The sequence below is a fragment of the Rattus rattus genome, chromosome 1 (genome assembly GCF_011064425.1).
Source record: "Rattus rattus isolate New Zealand chromosome 1, Rrattus_CSIRO_v1, whole genome shotgun sequence".
Taxonomy (NCBI): Eukaryota; Metazoa; Chordata; class Mammalia; order Rodentia; family Muridae; genus Rattus; species Rattus rattus.
Window position 1 is genome coordinate 264,851,015 of NC_046154.1, and position 19,286 is coordinate 264,870,300.

The window sequence follows — 19,286 nt, forward strand, 5'->3', positions numbered from 1 at the left end:
CCACTAATGAATCAAGTGCACTCAATCGCCATGTTTGTGACCCAGAGGGGAAACTCACCTGGCTCTCAGTGCATGTGTTACCCTAAAGAGATAGAGAAGATTTTAAGTATTTTAATCTTTGGTAGGTTGAGGAAGGGGTACATAATTTCCCAATGGTATCATAAATGTAAAGAAAGAGGAAGTTGGTCTATGTTTTTATCATCTCACACAAATTTGCTAATTTTCTAGGAATAATAAAACTCTTCTCTCTTCTTTAGCTTCTGCAGGTTTCTTGGTAGTAACTGGGTATCAATGAGAAGCACTGGAGCTGTGTGTCTGGCTCTCCCGGGTTCACATCCATTGGGTAGCATGAAAGACATCTTGATTTTTCTTGCCCTATGCCATTCAGCATGAAACAGCCTTCACCCTGCACTCAAACTTGAACTTGGTACAGATGTTCAGCCCTTAAAATGGTTTTCTATTTCATCTTATTTCTCTCCTAAAACACTTTTTTTTCTCATGTCAATGTTTCTAGATATTTCTGCTTATGTGTATGTCTGATCGTGAAGTGCATGGGAAAGATGTGTAATTCAAGTATTGGGAATGTCTCAGTAATAAAGTTAGAGCTGTAGCAGCGATACCTCCCTGTATTGCAGTATGCCTGTACCTAGATGATGATTGTCTGTCTATCTCTGAAGAAATAACTATTTCATATTAGTTAGCCAAGGCAAAGGGCTCTTTGTTTCAAGGTTAGCCAATGTTTAAAATACATTTAATTGTCAAAAGAAGGACAATTTTAATATATCATAATATTTGAATTCCTTGAAGCATGAAGACATCTGTGATGATGGACAGGCTACTGATCAAGGCATGTCCTCAGCATATTCGAGGTTTAATCCTTGGGCTTTTAGTTCCTGGCATTGCTATTTGCACAGGGTGGCAAGAAGGCATATTGTGGGTTTGGCATAAACTGGACTTGGACCAAGGCTGAAGATGTCAGAGAAATTGGATACTAACCTGATGCATATGAGATTGCCTTTGCCTTGCTGCAATGTTTACCTGTGCTGTCACCACCGGGTTTGTCACTCCAACTGCTGACCAGAGCCAATGTTGAGATGGCCTATAAATACTCGGGCTAGAGTTTCCACGATGGGCCTGGTTCTCCGGCACGCAGTCTCTACGCTTAGGTCCCAGATCATCACCATGAAGCTGATACTTCTGTACCTGGCCGTGGTGCTCTGCACCGTTTGCAAAGGTAAAGAATTTGAGCCCCTTTAACTTAGTGAATGCATGTGTATTTAACGTTCAGTGTTCTCTGCTTCCTCCATGTGCTACAGAGTACAGTGGTATACAGGAATGCTGTGTTTTTATTACAGCAGATGTTACTTATGCAATCCCAGGTGATCTTAGAGGTGTGTGTGTGTGTGTGTGTGTGTGTGTGTGTGTGTGTGTGTGTGTATGTGCCAGCCTTAAGGTTCGTTACTCATTCTCAGCACAGTGTATGTGTTGATAACTATGTTTTGAATTTACGTTTCCATTAAGTCTAGAATGCTACACTGACAATTGCTGTATTCACAAATCACTTCACTTCTAAAAGGATCAGTCCATCACTCAAACAAAATTTCACAGGTAAAACATTTAGTAAACTAACCAATTTCTTGGATATTTTAAAAAGCCAGACTTATAGAAAGCATTATGATAAATTAAAAAATTGAACAAAATAAAAAATAACAAGCAATAGTTTGATAGTTAATCAAAATAAGATTAATATGGTTTCACCAGTCATGACTTTACGGAAAGAAGAAAAAAATTAAAGGTCCTGGATAAATAGGAAAGTGTTAGTTATAGCTAAAACTACACACACACACACACACTTACACACACACCCACTCACGCACACATGCACACACTCACACATACACACACACTCACACACACACACTTACACACACACACTTACACACACACATGTATATAAAACCATATATCTTTATATATGTAGCCACATAGTATATAATAAAATACAGATCTGATAACATGTGTATATATATTTCTTATATTTTTTAGTCCATTCTTCATTCTCACTAAAATAAAATAAATTCGATCATTTTTTATTCTCATTTATAACTAATACATTACTAAGAAAATATTAGGGAAAATAAAGTCAGGTAAAATTTAGATTGGGAACTTTTAGGTCAAGGCTGTTATGGGAAAAAGAAGTAATGTATTCACCAATATTAACTGGTGAGTTTTGCTGGCCTCTGCATTTTAAAGACTGGGTTGACCTGGAATAGTGTGGCTTTAGGTATAACGGGCCAATGCTTCCCCTAATCACGTGAGGGAATTTTATTAATTAAGAAAGATCCAAAACAATGAATTAGTATTGGAATATTAGTTATCACATATAAAGAGGGGTTGTTCATAGTAAACTTTAAATAAGAGTTGAAGTAAAAGTAATTTATTGTCTTTAAACACATTATACTATTTCTGTTCTTACTTTTTTAAAAAGGAGGGATTGTTTTTCAATACACCAAAAGGTGAGGATCTCTGAAAAATTGGTCTTTAATTTGCAAGATTACCTACACAAAGAAACAGAGAACACCCTTTTAGGTTTGTGTTGATGCTGCCCTGCTCCTCCTTTCTATCCCCACCCTTGATCTGAACTCCTCAAGATAGGTTGTCCTGGGATTTCCCTGTTTTCCCAAAGCCATAAACTGTGACTAAGGGAGAGTGGGTGCTCAGTTCATACTGAGATTTTTAACTTGAGTGCACATCTCTCTTTTCTAGAGAAGCTCTCTGGAGGTCTTATCAGTCCTGGTGGTGGCTCTCTCTTCTGGCTGCTGCAATTTAACACAATGTCTGTGTTGTGGAAGGGCAATGTCTGCTGGTCCGCTTCCTTTAACTGCTTACAGATACTCAGATGGCAACACCACTGACCCAGGCTATTTAAGCTCATTCGTCTGGCAGGAATACACATCTCAGATGAGGCTGTGAGGGTTCTAGCTAGTAGGCAAGTCAAAGAGGCAAGAATTCAAGTATGGTATTTATGGCATCTCCAGAAGCCTGGAAGGAACCCAGGGACAGATTCTTAACTGCAAACTACATTTCTGATAGTTCATAATTGCCAGTAATTGACGTCACACAGAAAACAATAGTGTCTTAGTCTTCTTGAAAGACACTTACATGGTACTGGAACCCCATCTGTAAGCCACTTCTTTCTGGCGTTTGACTCAATATGCTTCTTTGCACTTTCAGGTGTCAATCAATACAAATTATATCAGAACATGTGAGGGGAGTTTTCTGTTTAATGGGACCGCTTTGCTGTTTGTCTTAATATATGCCTGTCGAAGTCTGTGTGCTTTGAGTCCCATGTATTTCAGAAGTAGTCCCAATTTCCAGAACTTTGGTTAGTATCAGATCATAAGCCTAGAATTCATGTTGGAAAACCATGATCAATTTGGGCTCAGAACATTACATTTATTAGCAAAATAAAGGTTTGTGGTTGGTACCTGGTCTTAGGTGGATATGGATTTAACGTTGGATAAATTAATGAAAAAGATTTCAAATTTGTCTGCTTAGAATTAAAGACCATGCTATTGTCCAGAAGAGAGCAGCAGTATAATGACTCTGTTCTGAAGGGCCTTGTGTCTGGAAGAAAGAAATGCCATCTTTGGTCTATTGTGGACTTTGGGAAAATCATTTAAGTGGTGTTTGTTTTTATTGATTTGTCATGCAGAATAGAAAATTTTCCAGCTCTCTTTCTCTGTGACAGTTACAATGCTAATGATTGGGTTTTTATTATTCTCAGTGTAATCTTCTTTAGGGACAAAAGGAAAAGCTAGAAGAAGGTAGACTTGCAGATGAGTAGCTACATAGATCCTTAACTTTGGAAAGCAAAGGCAGTGAAGGAAACAAGGGTTGATTCTGTGACTCTGAGTATTTTCTGACATGGAGTCATTGGCCTTAGAAGATGTAGATGTTGGCAGGAACCAGTAAAACATCAGAAAGCTTGACAAAGCTGAGGCATGTCTGTCACCAGATCAAGAAAGCTGATGGACATTATTGAGACAAGACAAAAGGCATGCATGCCCTTATTTATTCATTCAGTCATTGTTTATTGACCCTCAAAACATTTCAATTTCCTATATTTTTCTTTTCATCTTTATGGAAGGGGAAAAGTCAAGATGTGCCCATTCTGTCATGACCATATTGTTGTTGTTTCAAACAGCTACAAGTGTCAGAGGTAGAGCTCGCCTCGGTACCTCCTCACACTTTGGATTGGGAGTTTTGGTAGCTGGTAAAAAGACTCTGAGTGCCAAGAATTCTGGTGGGAACAAAGACGACAGTGTGTCTGCTGGAGGTAACTGTAGTCATTGGATCTGGTCACTGTTGCTTTCCAATGAAGACTTATGCTTAGATAATTTAAATTAATTAACTTGTGAAAAAAAAAGGTCTTAAAAAAAGGTCTTTTTTTTCAAGCACTAATAAGCAGAGAGCCACTTTTAATAAGGTTTTATGTTTTTGTTGTTGTTACTTGCCATGGGAACGGCAGGTTTGTAGCTCAAACACGTGAAGAAAGACTCTGCGGTTGGCTGTGCAATTTGTAGCTTGAATTCGTTTGTTGGCAATGCTTTTACTAGAAAAACACTTAGAGTCAGGTAATTTGTTGTGGAGGATACGCTTTTGGTGGTTTAGGTATTGTTTTCCAGTGTTCGTGTGTAATGTATGGGAGTTCAGAAAGGTTTCGCTATCTTCTGTGACGTTCTTTTTATATTCTGCAGGTAAAGAGAACTCAAACGATGCACTTAGGTTTGGTTTTGATGGAGCTGCGAGTGTAAACACTAATTTAGATGCTTCTGCTGCACCCCGTGTTGGAAGAAGTGGATCTTCCACAACTCCGCAGAAAGAGCGTTCTCTTGTTGCCATCGTTAAATCTTTGTTGAACTTACCAGGTATTCTGCCAAGTCTCAGCTCCTAGGGAGTCACAGAGTTTCAAATATCTTTTTATACTATGTGAGGGTACTGTTCTAGTTTAACGTGAATAGGAAGATCAGGACTTTAATTTTAGATTTCTTTATTCCTTTTATTTTGCTTTTATACTGGGAGGTAACACTTAGTATTCTATTTTGAACATAGTGGAGGAAGAAGATTGGAGTTAAAACTTGACCTGGTTATTAATGATTTTAGTAAAGATAGAATTAATAATGCTGAAAAATGAAGTAAAAGTGCTGGAGGTTTTTCTCTTCCCTTTGCTTTTACAATGATTGGAGTCTTGTGGTCTTCATATGACAATGCTTCCTATGACATGCTTTCTGCAGGTAGTGTCAAAGGCGGTAGCAGTGCAGAAACTGGAAGAGGCAGAGGTCGTGGCAGAGGGTCAGGTAGGCTACTTAAGATGTGTGGGTGAACTGTGAATAAAAGAAGTGGTTGAAAATCATGGACTGATGGGATTTGGTGCAGAATATTTACTGAAAGGAATGGAAAGGCAAGAACTGACTGGACAGGATTCTACTGGAACTGGACCTATGAGGCTCAGGGATGATGCAATTTTTCAAACCTGTACTAAAGTAGATCCTTCTGAGAATCTCAAATGGCTTAAAATTCATTGTTTCATAACTTGCATTTTCATGTTCCAACAAAGGAAAGAACAGTTGGTACATGTTTTTCGATGGAGACAAACATATTGCATTTTTTGTGTGTGTTGTGTAGACTTTGATAGAAAGTTAAGTTTAAGTTTGGTCTCAGAAGGAGGAGTGATGTGGGCAGTGGATCGAGCAGTTTACCTCAGCAGTACAGAACAGCGAGGTTTCGATACACTAAAGATTTTAGAGCATTGTGTTTTGCTGAAAACAAAACATTCCAAGTTGTGTGATATGGCCATTGCTGAGAGAAGCATAGAGTGAAACTTGAACTTGCAAATATTGTTAAATTATGTCCTCTGAGTATAGCCTATGCTGGACATTCTGTGGCTATCTGTATTCAGAGCAAGTGTAGATCATTGGTATTGTCTCATCTAGGATCTTTTGAAACTTAGATATTGTGGCATATGATCTGGGGAATAAATTAATCTGTTTGATGTTTCTCAGAGAGGCCACCTTGCTCTTCTCTCTTGAGGGAAAGGAAAGAAACAGGGACAGATCCAGTAGTTTTCCTTACAGAGATCACCCTGTTCTGTTTTGGGTGAGAAGAAAAAAAAAAAGCAAGGCTAGATTTAGTTTAGATACTGAACTTTCTGTAAAGTCAGCATTTGTGAGAAAAGAGACACGTTGTCTAAAAGGCGGTAGCTGATATAGTATCCTATGACCAGGGGTGACTTTTAATTTGTCAGAATACAGAATTAAATATTTTTTGATGAAATTCATTTCCCCTTCTATAGCTGACAGCCATATAGCATGAACAAAGAACATTGCTAATTAATAAATTATTTGAGAAGATTATTTCAAAAACCAAGGACCAATACCAGTGGCTCAGGTAGTATGTGGCAGTCAAAGTTGAATTATGTCACACTTCCATATTTGCTGTATTAGCCATTGTGTTATTCACCACTTGTAAAGCCTAGGTGCCTTCATAGAGGAATAGTAAAATGAAGGACAGAGATGGGGTTAGTTATCAATCTGGGTCAAGATTCTTAGTGAATATGAAAAAGAATTCTCTGACAATGAAGAGTCTGGGCATGTTTCATGTCAGATAAGTCATGATCAGGTGTTATGACCACCTATACATAGTATAGTCTGTCAACAACCTTTAATAGTCTGATTGAACTATGAGTGAAAGAAGGGATTATGTGCAGAGAATATGCCAAATAGAAATTTGGGGAAAGGACCAAGGGCAAGACCGAATTCTTTTGGAACTTTAGTGTAATGACACTCAGTAATGAGGCTAGGGCATACAAACTCTGGTAAGTTGTGTGGTCCTAATGATTTGAAACACATTCAAGTCATCTTATCTTTATCCGGGATATTCACAGTATTGCAATTAGAAAGGGTCCGATGGACAGATTGTCTTAGTTTGTATAGACCTTGAAGAACTGGACCAGGCAATTCAAAGGGCTCTTGATAACCCATGGTCTCCAGTAATCACACTATGAACAAACATGTCCCCACACAGCGAGGATCTGAAGACTGATGCATATTCACAGCGAGGATCTGAAAACTGATGCATATTTGAATCATTGCTATGCTTTTGATTTTCCCTTTCCCAAGAACCTCAAGTGGAAGAAGTGGGTTGAGGGAGCAACCATCAAATCGGCTCTCTTCAGAGTCAGGAAATGAGGCCATAGTCCATGCTCCCACTGGTAGACAAAATCAGAGCGTAGATACCAGCAGTTCGTCTACGGTCTCTGCAACCTCCAGTAAAGGAGGTATCTCGACCTGCATTTCCTTAAGTGGATATCCTGACTATAACATTTATTGTGCTTCAAAATTCCTATGGAGAAAACACATACTCTCATTGTATGATTGTGGATATGCTAGAAAATGAAAATGAGGTGGAAATTAAATTCAGATTTGAACTTTGAATTACTTTGGTTTAGTGGGGACTAATCAGTAACCATGAACTGAATGGATCTCCATAATTCAGTTACAGTCGCTAGAGTGTTGATGTTTCTCTCCATAGACCCAAATCTTTGAGGTGATGTTATTGAAGTTTTACTGTCTTAGATTTTCAATCCAGAATTAATCAGGATACATCCCTAAGATGAAGAGACAGACAAGGGAATGTGCCAATGTAGTTTTGGAAGAAGAGACGCGTACAGAGGGTCAGACAATCTGCCTCAGCAGTGAGAACCAGTGAGATGCAAATGCAGTCAGTAGTTCAGATGACTGCATTTCTCTGAGTGAGATGGAATCCAGTGTATTTTACTTGGTCGTTGCAAAAGGTAGTAGACTGTGGTGGGACAGGTGGTTAGGAGCAGATTGCTTATTTTTTGGAAACAAAGAAAGAATATTGAAAGATTGACCAATATTCTGATAATATCATCTTAGCCTCACCAGTTGTCAAGCCTCTTGAAGAGGGAGTGAAAAAAAGAAATTCATGGAGGCCTTCACAGAGCTACTTGGACAGACAAGCAGTGTTCCCAGTGTCTCGTGTAGGGAAGAGTCACCCACGTGGCACTCAAAGCAGAACTTCCCAATCTCTCTTTTATTGGCAGCTGTCCTCTTTTGTTTTGTATCGTATTTTACCCCAGTTGTAGAATCTGAGTGTTTTGGTAGAGAACTGGGAAAGTTCAGGACAGTGTTGTGGTTGGTCAATGGTATAGGTCAAGCCCATGAATAACATTGATCTTACTGACCATGGAAGAAGATTTCTCTGACAAGATAAAATCTGGATATCTCTTGTCAAGTATTTTATGAGGAGAGGTCTTTGGATCAAGTTTGCCAAATATAATCTGCCAAGAACACTGACATAGCCTGTCTGAACTGTGAGTGGAAGAAGGGATTCCGTGCAGAGCATTTAATGAAAGGAATTCTGTGACCCAGCCTTGAATTCTGTAGTTGGACCGATGACTTTCAGGGATGTGGCTAGGGCATACTCCTTCCACCAGGCCGTGTTCTTCTCAGTATTTGAAACAGATTTAAAACTCATTGGACTTATTTTGGATTTTTGTCCTCTATTTAAAACAGAGAATTCATTTTTCCAGTTTTGTCATTAGTGATGGTCAGGGTGTCTTTGTATAGTCCTTGATGAATTGAACCATATGATTCTAAGCACTCTTGATACCACATCATCTCCAGTAATCACACTGTGAGCAAACGTGTCCCCACACAGTGCAGATCTGAGCACTGATGCACACTCAAATCACTGTTGTGCTTATGATTTTACCTTTCCCAGGAGCCGCAAGTGGAAGCAGTAAGCTGAGTGTGCATTCAACAAATGATTCCTCCGCCGAGCCAGGAGATGATCCTACAGCCCAGGGGCCACAAGCAACTGCATCTAGTACACCAAAGCAGAATGTAGATAGTAACTTGTCGTCTACAGGCTCTGCAACCTCCAATGACGGAGGTATCTTGACCTGCATTTCTTTTACTAGATATCCTGCCTAGAACATTTATTGTGTTTCAAAGTTCCTATGGAGAAAACACGTGCTCACATCATGTGGTTGTAGATGTGTTAGAAAATGAAAGCAAGGTTGAAATCAAATTCAGATTTAAATTTTGAATCACTTTGGTTTAGTGAGGATTCATCAGTAGTCATGAGTTGAATGGATCTCTATAATTCAGCCAAGGTCCTTATAGTGTTGCTGTTTCTCTCCACAGATTTAAATATTTGATGTGATAATAATGAAATTTAACTGTCTTAGATTGTCAATCCTGAGCTTCATCAGGTACATCCATAAGATGAAGAGAGAAACAAGGAAACAGGCCAATGCAGTATTGAAGCAGGAGAGATCTGCAGAGGATCAGAAAATTTGCTCAGTGTTGTCAAGCCATGAGATGAAAATGCAGTCAATAGTTTAGATGATTGCATTTCTCTGAATGGGATGGAATGCAGTGTATTTTACTTGGCCACTACTGAAGGAAGGGCTGTGCTAAATTTGAAATGGAAAACTCTGTTAGACGTTCATGCCGTGACAATAACAAATGATAAAAGGACATCTGGAATCTGTGTTCAGTTCTGGTGTGTTGACAAGAGGTGTAGTCTCACCTAGGGCCTTTTGAACTTTAACTGATACTAATATGGTGAAATAGCTAAATTTCTCTCATTCAGACTTTCCATGGTGAGATGACAATGTTCAGTTTGGGTGAGGACAAAGAGAGAAGGCTGGATCGTGTTTAGATGTTGTTCTTTGTACCAAGTCAGTTTTTGGTAGAGCAGAAATTTTGTGAAGAAGGGCGAGTAGCTTATGTATTATCACACGGTGTGGTGGTGACTTTAAATTTGGCACAATATTCAACTTTTGTCCTGTATTCTAATAAAATCCCTTTCCCTCCTGCAGCTCCCACACCTAGGGAACAGTCAAGTCCTGATCCCTTATTGGAAGAATCACAAAACCTAGGGAACGAGTCCCCGACTGAAACCAGTGGCTCAGGTAGTCACATGACAGGGGTCAGTGTGTGGTGGTCAAACCTGAATTGTGCTGAGGTTCAAAACTCCTGTTTGTTGGCAGCTGAATGTTACCAAGTTATAAAATCTAGGTGCCTTGTTCGAAGGCTGTTAAGAACATGGAAAGTCATCTGGTAGATCATGAATCTGGGGCCAATCGTGCTGATATTGATCATAGTACAAGTGAAAGAATATTTCTTTGGAAATGAAGATTGTGGTTGTGTTTCCTGTCAGACATTTTATGATCATATATTTTTGATCACGTTTTCATAATACAGTCTGTCAAATACCTCCTGATATTCAGGCAGAACTTTGAGTATAAGAAGGCATTCACCTTGGGATTTACAGAACAGAACTTTATGATCAGGAGAAAGGGACAGTCCTGAGGTCTTCTGAAGTAGACACATGATTGTCAGTGTGGACACTGTGGCATGCCCTCTCTATTAGGCTGGGTTTTTCTGAGAATTATCAATAGGTTCAAAATTCTTCCTCTTTCTTCTCCTCTTCCTTCTCTTCCTCCACCTCTTTGTCCTCTGCCTCCTCTTCTAATCCTTTTTCTTTCTGCCTCTTTCTCCTCTTCCTTCTTGTCTTCCTCCTTTTATTCCTCCTCTTCATCTAGTTATCTCAGATTTATATTTCCTGTAAAAGGGAGAGAAACTACTTTTACAGCTTTGTGATTAAAAAGGGCTGCATGGATATTTTGCTGGATTGTATAGGCCATAATAAAAATGCGTCACATCGTTCCCTGGACAGTTGATAGCCTGTGATCTCTAGGAATCAAGTTATGAAGACACTTTTCTTTCATGATGCAGTTATTATCCGGATGCCTAGGCTGTCATCTTTTTGGTTATGATTGTACCTTTGCTTTGAATCAAGAGAAAACTGTAGACTGCATCTGTCAGATGGAGTCTTTACATTCAGGAGACTCTGTGACATTCCAGGGTCAACAAGCAGTTGCACTTGGTAGAACTGAGTAGGATGTAAGTATTTGCAGTCCATCCACAGCCTCTGCAACCTCTGATGAAGGACGTATGAGTGACTCAGGTTTCCATGCGTTCCTTTCCATGGTTATTCGGCCTATACATTAAATCATATTTTGTTCTAATTTCCTACAGAGGAAACACATGCTCTCATTGTGTGTTTGTGGTTGTGTTAGACAATGAAAAGAAACATGTTGAAATTAAATTCCAGATTGGATCTTTGAATCACTTTGGTTTAGTGAGGATTAATCAGTAATCTTACATGAAACGGCTCGCTATATACAATCCAGTTACAGAACTCAGAATGTTGATGTTTCTCTCCACAGACCAAAATATTTAAGGTGATTTCATAGAAATGTTAGTGTCTCAGAGTGTCAATCCTGGTCTTGGTTCATTCCTAAATGAAGAGAAACATAAGGGAACAGGTCAATGTAGCATTGAAAGAAGGCAAGATTCCTGTAGAGAGGGTCAGACAATCTGCCTCAGCAGTGGGAGCCAGGCAGATGTAAATGCAGTCACAGTTTAGGTCATTACAATTCTCTAAATGAGAGGGAGGTCAGTGTACTTACCTGGTCATTGCTGAATAAGGGCTGAGCTAAATTTGAGGTTGAGGTTTTTGTTTGAAGTTCATGCTGTGACAATAACCAATGATAAAAGGACTTGGGAATCTGTGCTCAGTTCTGTGTTGACAAGAGGTATAGTCTCACCTAGAACCTTTTGAACTCTAATTGTTACTGATAGGGCAAAATGGCTAAATTGATCTCATTCAGACTTTCCAAGGTGAGACCACACTGTTCTCTTTTCCATGATGAGCACGAAGGATGGATCTAGGTTGGATGCTGTTCTTTCTGCCAAATCATTTTTGGTGGAAACGTAGAAAATTTGTGGAAAACCTGGTAATCTATGTATTATTGCATGTTCTGGTGATGAATTTAAATTTGTGTCACTACAAAGTATGAATATTTAACTTTTGTCCTGTGCTGTGATAAAATCCCTTTTCCTTCCTACAGCTGACAGGCCTAATGCACATTCAGGTAATTCATTTTCAGGAGAATTGGAGCGAATATTTGACAGCAACCCGACTAAAGCCAGTGGCTCAGGTAGTCACGTTGTCAGTGTGTGGTCATCAACTATAAATTGTTCAGAGGTTCCAAACCTTTGCTGGCAGCTGGATATTATCCGAATGGAAGTTCTTGGCACCTTTTAAAGGACCATTAAGAGTAAAGGGATTAGTTGTGATATGTCATGTGTCTGTTTAAAAATTGGTATTAGTGAACACCACAGATTTCTCTGGCAATGAAGATGGTGGTGGTGGTGGTAGTAGTAGTTGATATCTTCTTGTTCTTGTTCTTCTTCTTGTTCTTCTTGTTCTTGTTCTTATTCTTGTTCTTGTTCTTGTTCTTGTTCTTGTTCTTGTTCTTCTTCTTCTTCTTCTTCTTCTTCCTCTTCCTCCTCCTCCTCCTCCTCCTCCTCCTCCTCCTCCTTCTCCTCCTTCTCCTCCTCCTCCTCCGCCTGCTTCTTTTCTCCTCCTCTTCTTCTTCCTCCTCCTCCTTCTGCTTCGTTGTCTTCGTCTTCTTCAGATATTTTATGATCATATATTTTGATCATGTTTTTATAATGCAGTTTGTGAAAAACCTTCTGATAATGTAGCTGAAATGTGAGTGGTAGAAAACATTCGATGTAGAGCATTTACAGAATCAACTTTTTTTCCAGTTAGAAGAAAAAATAAGCAGAGAGCCACTTTTAATAAGGTTTTATGTTTTTGTTGTTGTTACTTGCCATGGGAACTGCAGGTTTGTAGCTCAAACACATGAAGAAAGACTCTAGTGTTGGTTGTGCAATTTGTAGCTTGAATTCTTTTGTTGGCAACGCTTTTACTAGAAAAACACTTAGAGTCAGGTAATTTGTTGTGGAGGATACGCTTTTGGTGGTTTAGGTGTTGTTTTCCAGTTTTCATGTGTAATGTATGGAAGTTCAGAAAGGATTCGCTATCTTCTGTGACGTTCTTTTTATATTCTGCAGGTAACGATAACTCAAACGATGCACTTAGGCTTGGTTTTGATGGCGCTGCGAGTGTAAACACTAATTCAGATGCTTCTGCTGCACCCCGTGTTGGAAAAAGTGAATCTTCCACAACTGCGCAGAAAGAAGAGCATTCTCTTTTTGCTCTCATTAAAGATATTTTGAGATTGCAAGGTATTCTGCCAAGTCTCTGCTCCTAGGGAGTCACAGAGTTTCAAATATCTTTCTATACTATTTGAGGGTACTATTTTAGTTTAACGTGAATAGGAAGATCAGGGACTTTAATTTTAGATTTCTTTATTCCTTTTATTTTGCTTTTATACTGGGAGGTAACACTTAGTATTCTATTCTGAACAAAGTGGAGGAAGAAGATTGGAGTTAAAACTTGACCTGGTTATTAATGATTTTAGTAAAGATAGAATTAATAATGCTGAAAAATGAAGTAAAAGTGCTGGAGGTTTTTCTCTTCCCTTTGCTTTTACATTTATTGGAGTCTTGTGGTCTTCATATGACAATGCTTCCCATGACATGCTTTCTGCAGGTAGTGGCAAAGGCGGTAGCAGTACAAAAACTGGAAGCAGCAGAGGTCGTGGCAGAGGGTCAGGTAGGCTACTTACGATGTGTGGGTGAACTGTGAATAAAAGAAGTGGTTGAAAATCATGGACTGATGGGATTTGGTGCAGAATATTTACTAAAAGGAATGGAAAGGCAAGAAGTGACTGGACAGGAGTCTACTGGAACTGGACCTATGAGGCTGAGGGATGATGCAATTTTTCAGACCTGTACTAAAGTAGATCCTTCTGAGAATCTCAAATGGCTTAAAATTCATTGTTTCACAACTTGCATTTTCATGTTCCATCAAAGGGAAGTAACAGTTGTTACATGTTTTTCGATGGAGACAAACATATTGCATTTTTTGGTTGTGTTTTGTAGACTTTGATAGAAAGTTAAGTTTAAGTTTGGTCTCAGAAGGAGGAGTGATGTTGGCAGTGGATCGAGCAGTTTACCTAAGCAGTACAGAACAGCGAGGTTTAGATACACTCAGGAGTTTAGAGCATTGTGTTTTGCTGCAAACAAACATTCCAAGTTGTGTGATATGGCCATTGCCGAGAGAAGCATAGAGTGAAACTTGAACTTGCAAATATTGTTAAATTATGTCCTCTGAGTATAACCTATGCTGGACGTTCTGTATTCAGGGCAAGTGTAGATCATTGGTATTGTCTCACCTAGGATCTTTTGAAACTTAGATATTGTTGCATATGATCTGGGGAATAAATTAATCTGTTTGATGTTTCTCAGAGAGGCCACCTTGCTCTTCTCTCTTGAGGGAAAGGAAAGAAACAGGGACGGACCCAGTAGTTTTCCTTACAGAGATCACCCTGTCCTGTTTTGCGTGAGAAGAAAAAAAAAGCAAGGCTAGATTTAGTTTAGATACTGAACTTTCTGTAAAGTCAGCATTTGTGAGAAAAGAGACACGTTGTCTAAAAGGCGGTAGCTGATATAGTATCCTATGGTCAGGGGTGACTTTTAGTTTGTCAGAATACAGAATTAAATATTTTTTGATGAAAGTCATTTCCTCTTCTATAGCTGACAGCCATATAGCATGAACAAAGAACATTGCTAATTAATAAATTATTTGAGAAGATTATTTCAAAAACCAAGGACCAATACCAGTGGCTCAGGTAGTATGTGGCAGTCAAAGTTGAATTAGGTCACACTTCCATATTTGCTGTATTAGCCATTGTGTTATTCACCACTTGTAAAGCCTAGGTGCCTTCATAGAGGACTACTAAAATGAAGGACAGAGATGGGGTTAGTTATCAATCTGGGTCAACATTCTTAGTGAATATGGAAAAAGAACTCTCTGACAATGAAGTGTCTGGGCATGTTTCATGTCAGATAATTCATAATCAGGTGTTATGACCACCTATACATAATATAGTCTGTCAAGACCTTTAATAGTCTGAACTATGAGTGAAAGAAGGGATTATGTACAGAGAATATGCCAAATAGAAATTTGGGGAAAGGACCAAGGGCAAGACCTAATTCTTTTGGAACTTTAGTGTAATGACACTCAGTAATGAGGCTAGGGCATACAAACTCTGGTAAGTTGTGTGGTCCTAATAATTTGAAACACATTCAAGTCATCTTATCTTTATCCGGGATATTAACAGTATTGTCATTAGAAAGGGTCAGATGGACAGATTGTCTTAGTTTGTATAGACCTTGAAGAACTGGACCAGGCAATTCAAAGGGCTCTTGATAACCCATGGTCTCCAGTAATCACACTACGAACAAACATGTCCCCACACAGCGAGGATCTGAAGACTGATGCGTATTCACAGCGAGGATCTGAAATCTGATTCGTATTTGAATCATTGCTGTGCTTTTGATTTTCCCTTTCCCAAGAACCTCAAGTGGAAGAAGTGGGTTGAGGGAGCAACCATCAAATCGGCTCTCTTCAGAGTCAGGAAATGAGGCCGTAGTCCACGCTCCCACTGGTAGACAAAATCAGAGCGTAGATACCAGCAGTTCGTCTACAGTCTCTGCAACCTCCAGTAAAGGAGGTGTCTCGACCTGCATTTCTTTAAGTAGATATCCTGACTATAACATTTATTGTGCTTCAAAATTCCTATGGAGGAAACACATACTCTCATCGTATGATTGTGGATATGCTAGAAAATGAAAACGAGGTGGAAATTAAATTCAGATTTGAACTTTGAATTACTTTGGTTTAGTGGGGACTAATCAGTAAGCATGAATTGAGTGGATCTCCATAATTCAGTTACAGTCGCTAGAGTGTTGATATTTCTCTCCATAGACCCAAATCTTTGAGTGATGTTATTGAAGTTTTACTGTCTTAGATTGTCAATCCAGAATCAATCAGGATACATCCCTAAGATGAAGAGACAGACAAGGGAACGTGCCAATGTAGTTTTGGAAGAAGAGATGCGTACAGAGGGTCAGACAATCTGCCTCAGTTGTGTGAACCAGTGAGATGCAAATGCAGTCAGTAGTTCAGATGACTGCATTTCTCTGAGTGAGATGGAATTCAGTGTATTTTACTTGGTCGTTGCTGCAGTAAGGGCTGAGCTAAATTGGAACTTGCAATTTCCATTTGAAGTTCTTGCTGTGACAAAAGCAAATGATAAAAGGACATAGCACGTAGTGTGATAGCTGTACATTTTGTCAAGTCAGTGTTTGTGAGAACAAAGAACCATGGCCTAAAAGGTATAGACTACGGTTGGACAGTTGGTTAGGAACAGATTGCTTATTTGTTGGAAACTAAGAATGAATATTGAAAGATTGACCAATATTCTGAAAATATCATCTTAGCCTCTCCAGTTGTCAAGCCTCTTGAAGAGGGAATGAAAAAAAGTAATTCATAGAGGCCTTCACAGAGGTACTTGGACAGACAAGCAGTGTTCCCAGTGTCTCATGTAGGGAAGAGTCACCCACGTGGCACTGAAAGCAGAACTTCCCAATCTCTATTTTATTAGCAGCTGTCCTTTTTTGTTTTGTATCATATTTTACCCCAGTTGTAGAATCTGGGTGTCTCGGTAGAGAACTGGGAAAGTTCAGGACAGTGTTGTGGTTGGTCAATGGTATAGGTCAAGCCCATGAATAACATTGATCTAACTGACCATGGAAGAAGATTTCTCTGACAAGATAAAATCTGGATATCTCTTGTCAAGTATTTTATGAGGAGAGGTCTGTGGATCAACTTTGCCGAGTATAATCTGCCAACAACACTGACATAGCCTGTCTGAACTGTGAGTGGAAGAAGGGATTCCGTGCAGAGTGTTTAATGAAAGGAATTCTGTGACCCAGCCTTGAATTCTGTAATTGGACCGATGACTTTCAGGGATGTGGCTAGGGCATACTCCTTCCACCAGGCCGTGTTCTTCTCAGTATTTGAAACAGAACGCTGTGAATGCTGAACTTCCAAATCCTTGCTTTATTGGTAGCTGCTGTGTTTTGTTTTGGTTTGGTTTCTTTCAGTTTGTTTGGTTTGCTTCTTTTCCAGTTGTAGGGTCTGATGCTTTGGTAGAGGATTGGTATAGTGCAGGACATTGTTTTGGTTGGTCAATGGTCTAAATTGATTGTTGTGAATGTGGAAGATTTTTCTGATAAGCTAAAACCTGGATGTTTCTTGTCAGATATTTTATCAGGATGTATCTTTTGATCATTTTGCCAAATATAGTCTACCAACAACTGTGTAATAGTCTGGCTGAACTGTGAATGGAAGAAAGAATTCCATGCACATAACCTGAGTCTCCTCTCATCCCCTGAACTCTCCACAAATTTAGGCAATGGTCTCATGCTGCAGGATCAACCAGCACCTGCTTCTGGTAGAAATGACAAGACTGTAGACACTAGTGGTCTGTCTGCAGAGTCTGCAATCTCCAATGAAGAAAATCTGAGTGGTTCAGGTATTCTGTCCTGCACTTCTTTGTATGGATATCCTGCCTAAAACTCATATTTGTTTTACATTTCCTATGGAGGAAACACATGTTCTCATTGTATGGTTATGGACGTATTACAAAATGAAAGGAAAATTGAGATGAAATTCAGATTCGCAATTTGAATCTCTTTGGTTTAGTGATGATTCGTCAACAGAGAAATGAAAAGTAAATGTTGTTGTTGTTGTTGTTTGGAGTCATTTTGGTTAAAATGAACTCTTTTGGTCCTGGGTCATGGTGGTATAGACTTTGAGTGAAAAGGCTGACACAGTTTTAAGATCTCTAGTTATCCTAGGATCTCTAATAATCTAACTGTGATCATCCTGGTCCCCACACAGAATAGACATGAAGAAGAATGCATAGCTAATGTCATCCTTGTGATTGTTATTTTGCCTTTGCCAGGTGACTCCAATAAAGTAAGTGGGCCAAGTTCCTCAGCTGTAGTCTCCACAGATTCAGGAGATGATGGGAATCTGGAGGATAAACAAGTACCTAGGTTTAATGGACATGAGGGGGATGGAGAGAATAACAGTGACTTTTTTGGTGCTGGAAGCTTGGATACTGGAAATACGAGTGACTCAGGTATCTCGACCTGCATTCCATTCCTAAAATGTCCCAGCAAATATCTTCCTTCATAATTGTTCTAATCATGTTTGATTTTCCCTCAGGGAGCCATCATTTGTCTTCTGAGTCTGAAAGTAGTGTAAGAAGTAATGTTTCTATCGGTGCTGGACCTTCTGACCAAAATGAACCTGCTGACCTTGGTGGTAGTGGCAGAGTTACCTGTGCTGGCAAGACCCTATCTGGAGCTTCTTCTGTGGCTTAGATATTTAGAGTCATTTCTCATTTGGAAAATAATTTTTGAAATCTACTTTTAAAGCAATGATGAAAATAATTAGCATTCATATTCATAATTTGCAATCAACTCAGGCTTTGGAATGATTATCTACTTAGTTATGATCAGGTAGAAGTCTTTTATCTTCCACTGGCATGTAAAGAGCCAGGGCTGTTGTCTGTTTCCTTATTTGTCTTCTTTCTAAAGTGATTTGGACTCTGCTACAGTGGTTAGTGTTTGGCTCAATCTTTATATCCTGGATGTAGAGTTGATTGGCTGGGTGATTTTTGCAGATATGTTTTGGAGAGGCATAGCCATGTTCATCTGTTTTTGCAATATCATAGGAATTCTACAAATTGTTAAGATAATATTTGTGACTGCTCATTCAATTTGATAACTTTCACTCTTGGAAATTAGTAAAGAAAAAGGCCCCTTACACCTTCTGGAATGAGCATTCAGAAAAAATTTACTATTCATTGGAACAGGATATTAGGTTCAATATATGGCTGCAGTGAGAAACCTAATAATCAAATGATAATGTCATTTTGTAATAAGGTTGACTTTCTCTCAGGATTGACTCTTAATCTGCTAAAAAATGGCTTTGTCGTATAGTAATAAAATTGTTGTATTTTAGTTGCTCTCATCTTTGGGTATAAAATTTTATAGCCATCACATATTTCAAACTAATAAAATTGAAAATATTATCCTTTGTTGCTGATTTTATTCAATTGTCATTTCATGGAAGTACTCAAGAGACACTGAGTTTTGCATTCCCTATTTGTTGCCATGAGTTCAGATAGTCAGGCTTCATTTTTTTGTTGTTGAGACGTGTGTTGTGAATTAGTATCTCTCTTTTTTGTAAAGAAAAGTTAGAGTTTAGTAAGAACAAGTTTTAATGAGTGCATACCAAGTGTGTTTTTCTGTGCTTGGGTTAGCTCATTCAGGATGATATTTTCTAGTTCATTC

The 19,286-nt window shown here is 38.9% G+C and overlaps 1 protein-coding gene across 1 annotated transcript; it reads left to right on the forward strand.

Moving 5' to 3' along the window:
- Positions 1 to 1,167: 1,167 nt before the first annotated feature.
- Positions 1,168 to 18,311, forward strand: LOC116890319 (submandibular gland protein C-like). The gene is made up of 11 exons (XM_032891004.1): positions 1,168 to 1,234; positions 4,208 to 4,339; positions 4,761 to 4,931; positions 8,809 to 8,979; positions 9,914 to 10,006; positions 12,011 to 12,100; positions 13,023 to 13,196; positions 13,564 to 13,626; positions 17,333 to 17,455; positions 17,888 to 18,067; positions 18,154 to 18,311. The coding sequence occupies exons 1-11, from the start codon at positions 1,183 to 1,185 to the stop codon at positions 18,309 to 18,311; spliced, it is 1,407 nt and encodes a 468-aa protein (XP_032746895.1). The 5' UTR covers positions 1,168 to 1,182.
- Positions 18,312 to 19,286: the final 975 nt, after the last annotated feature.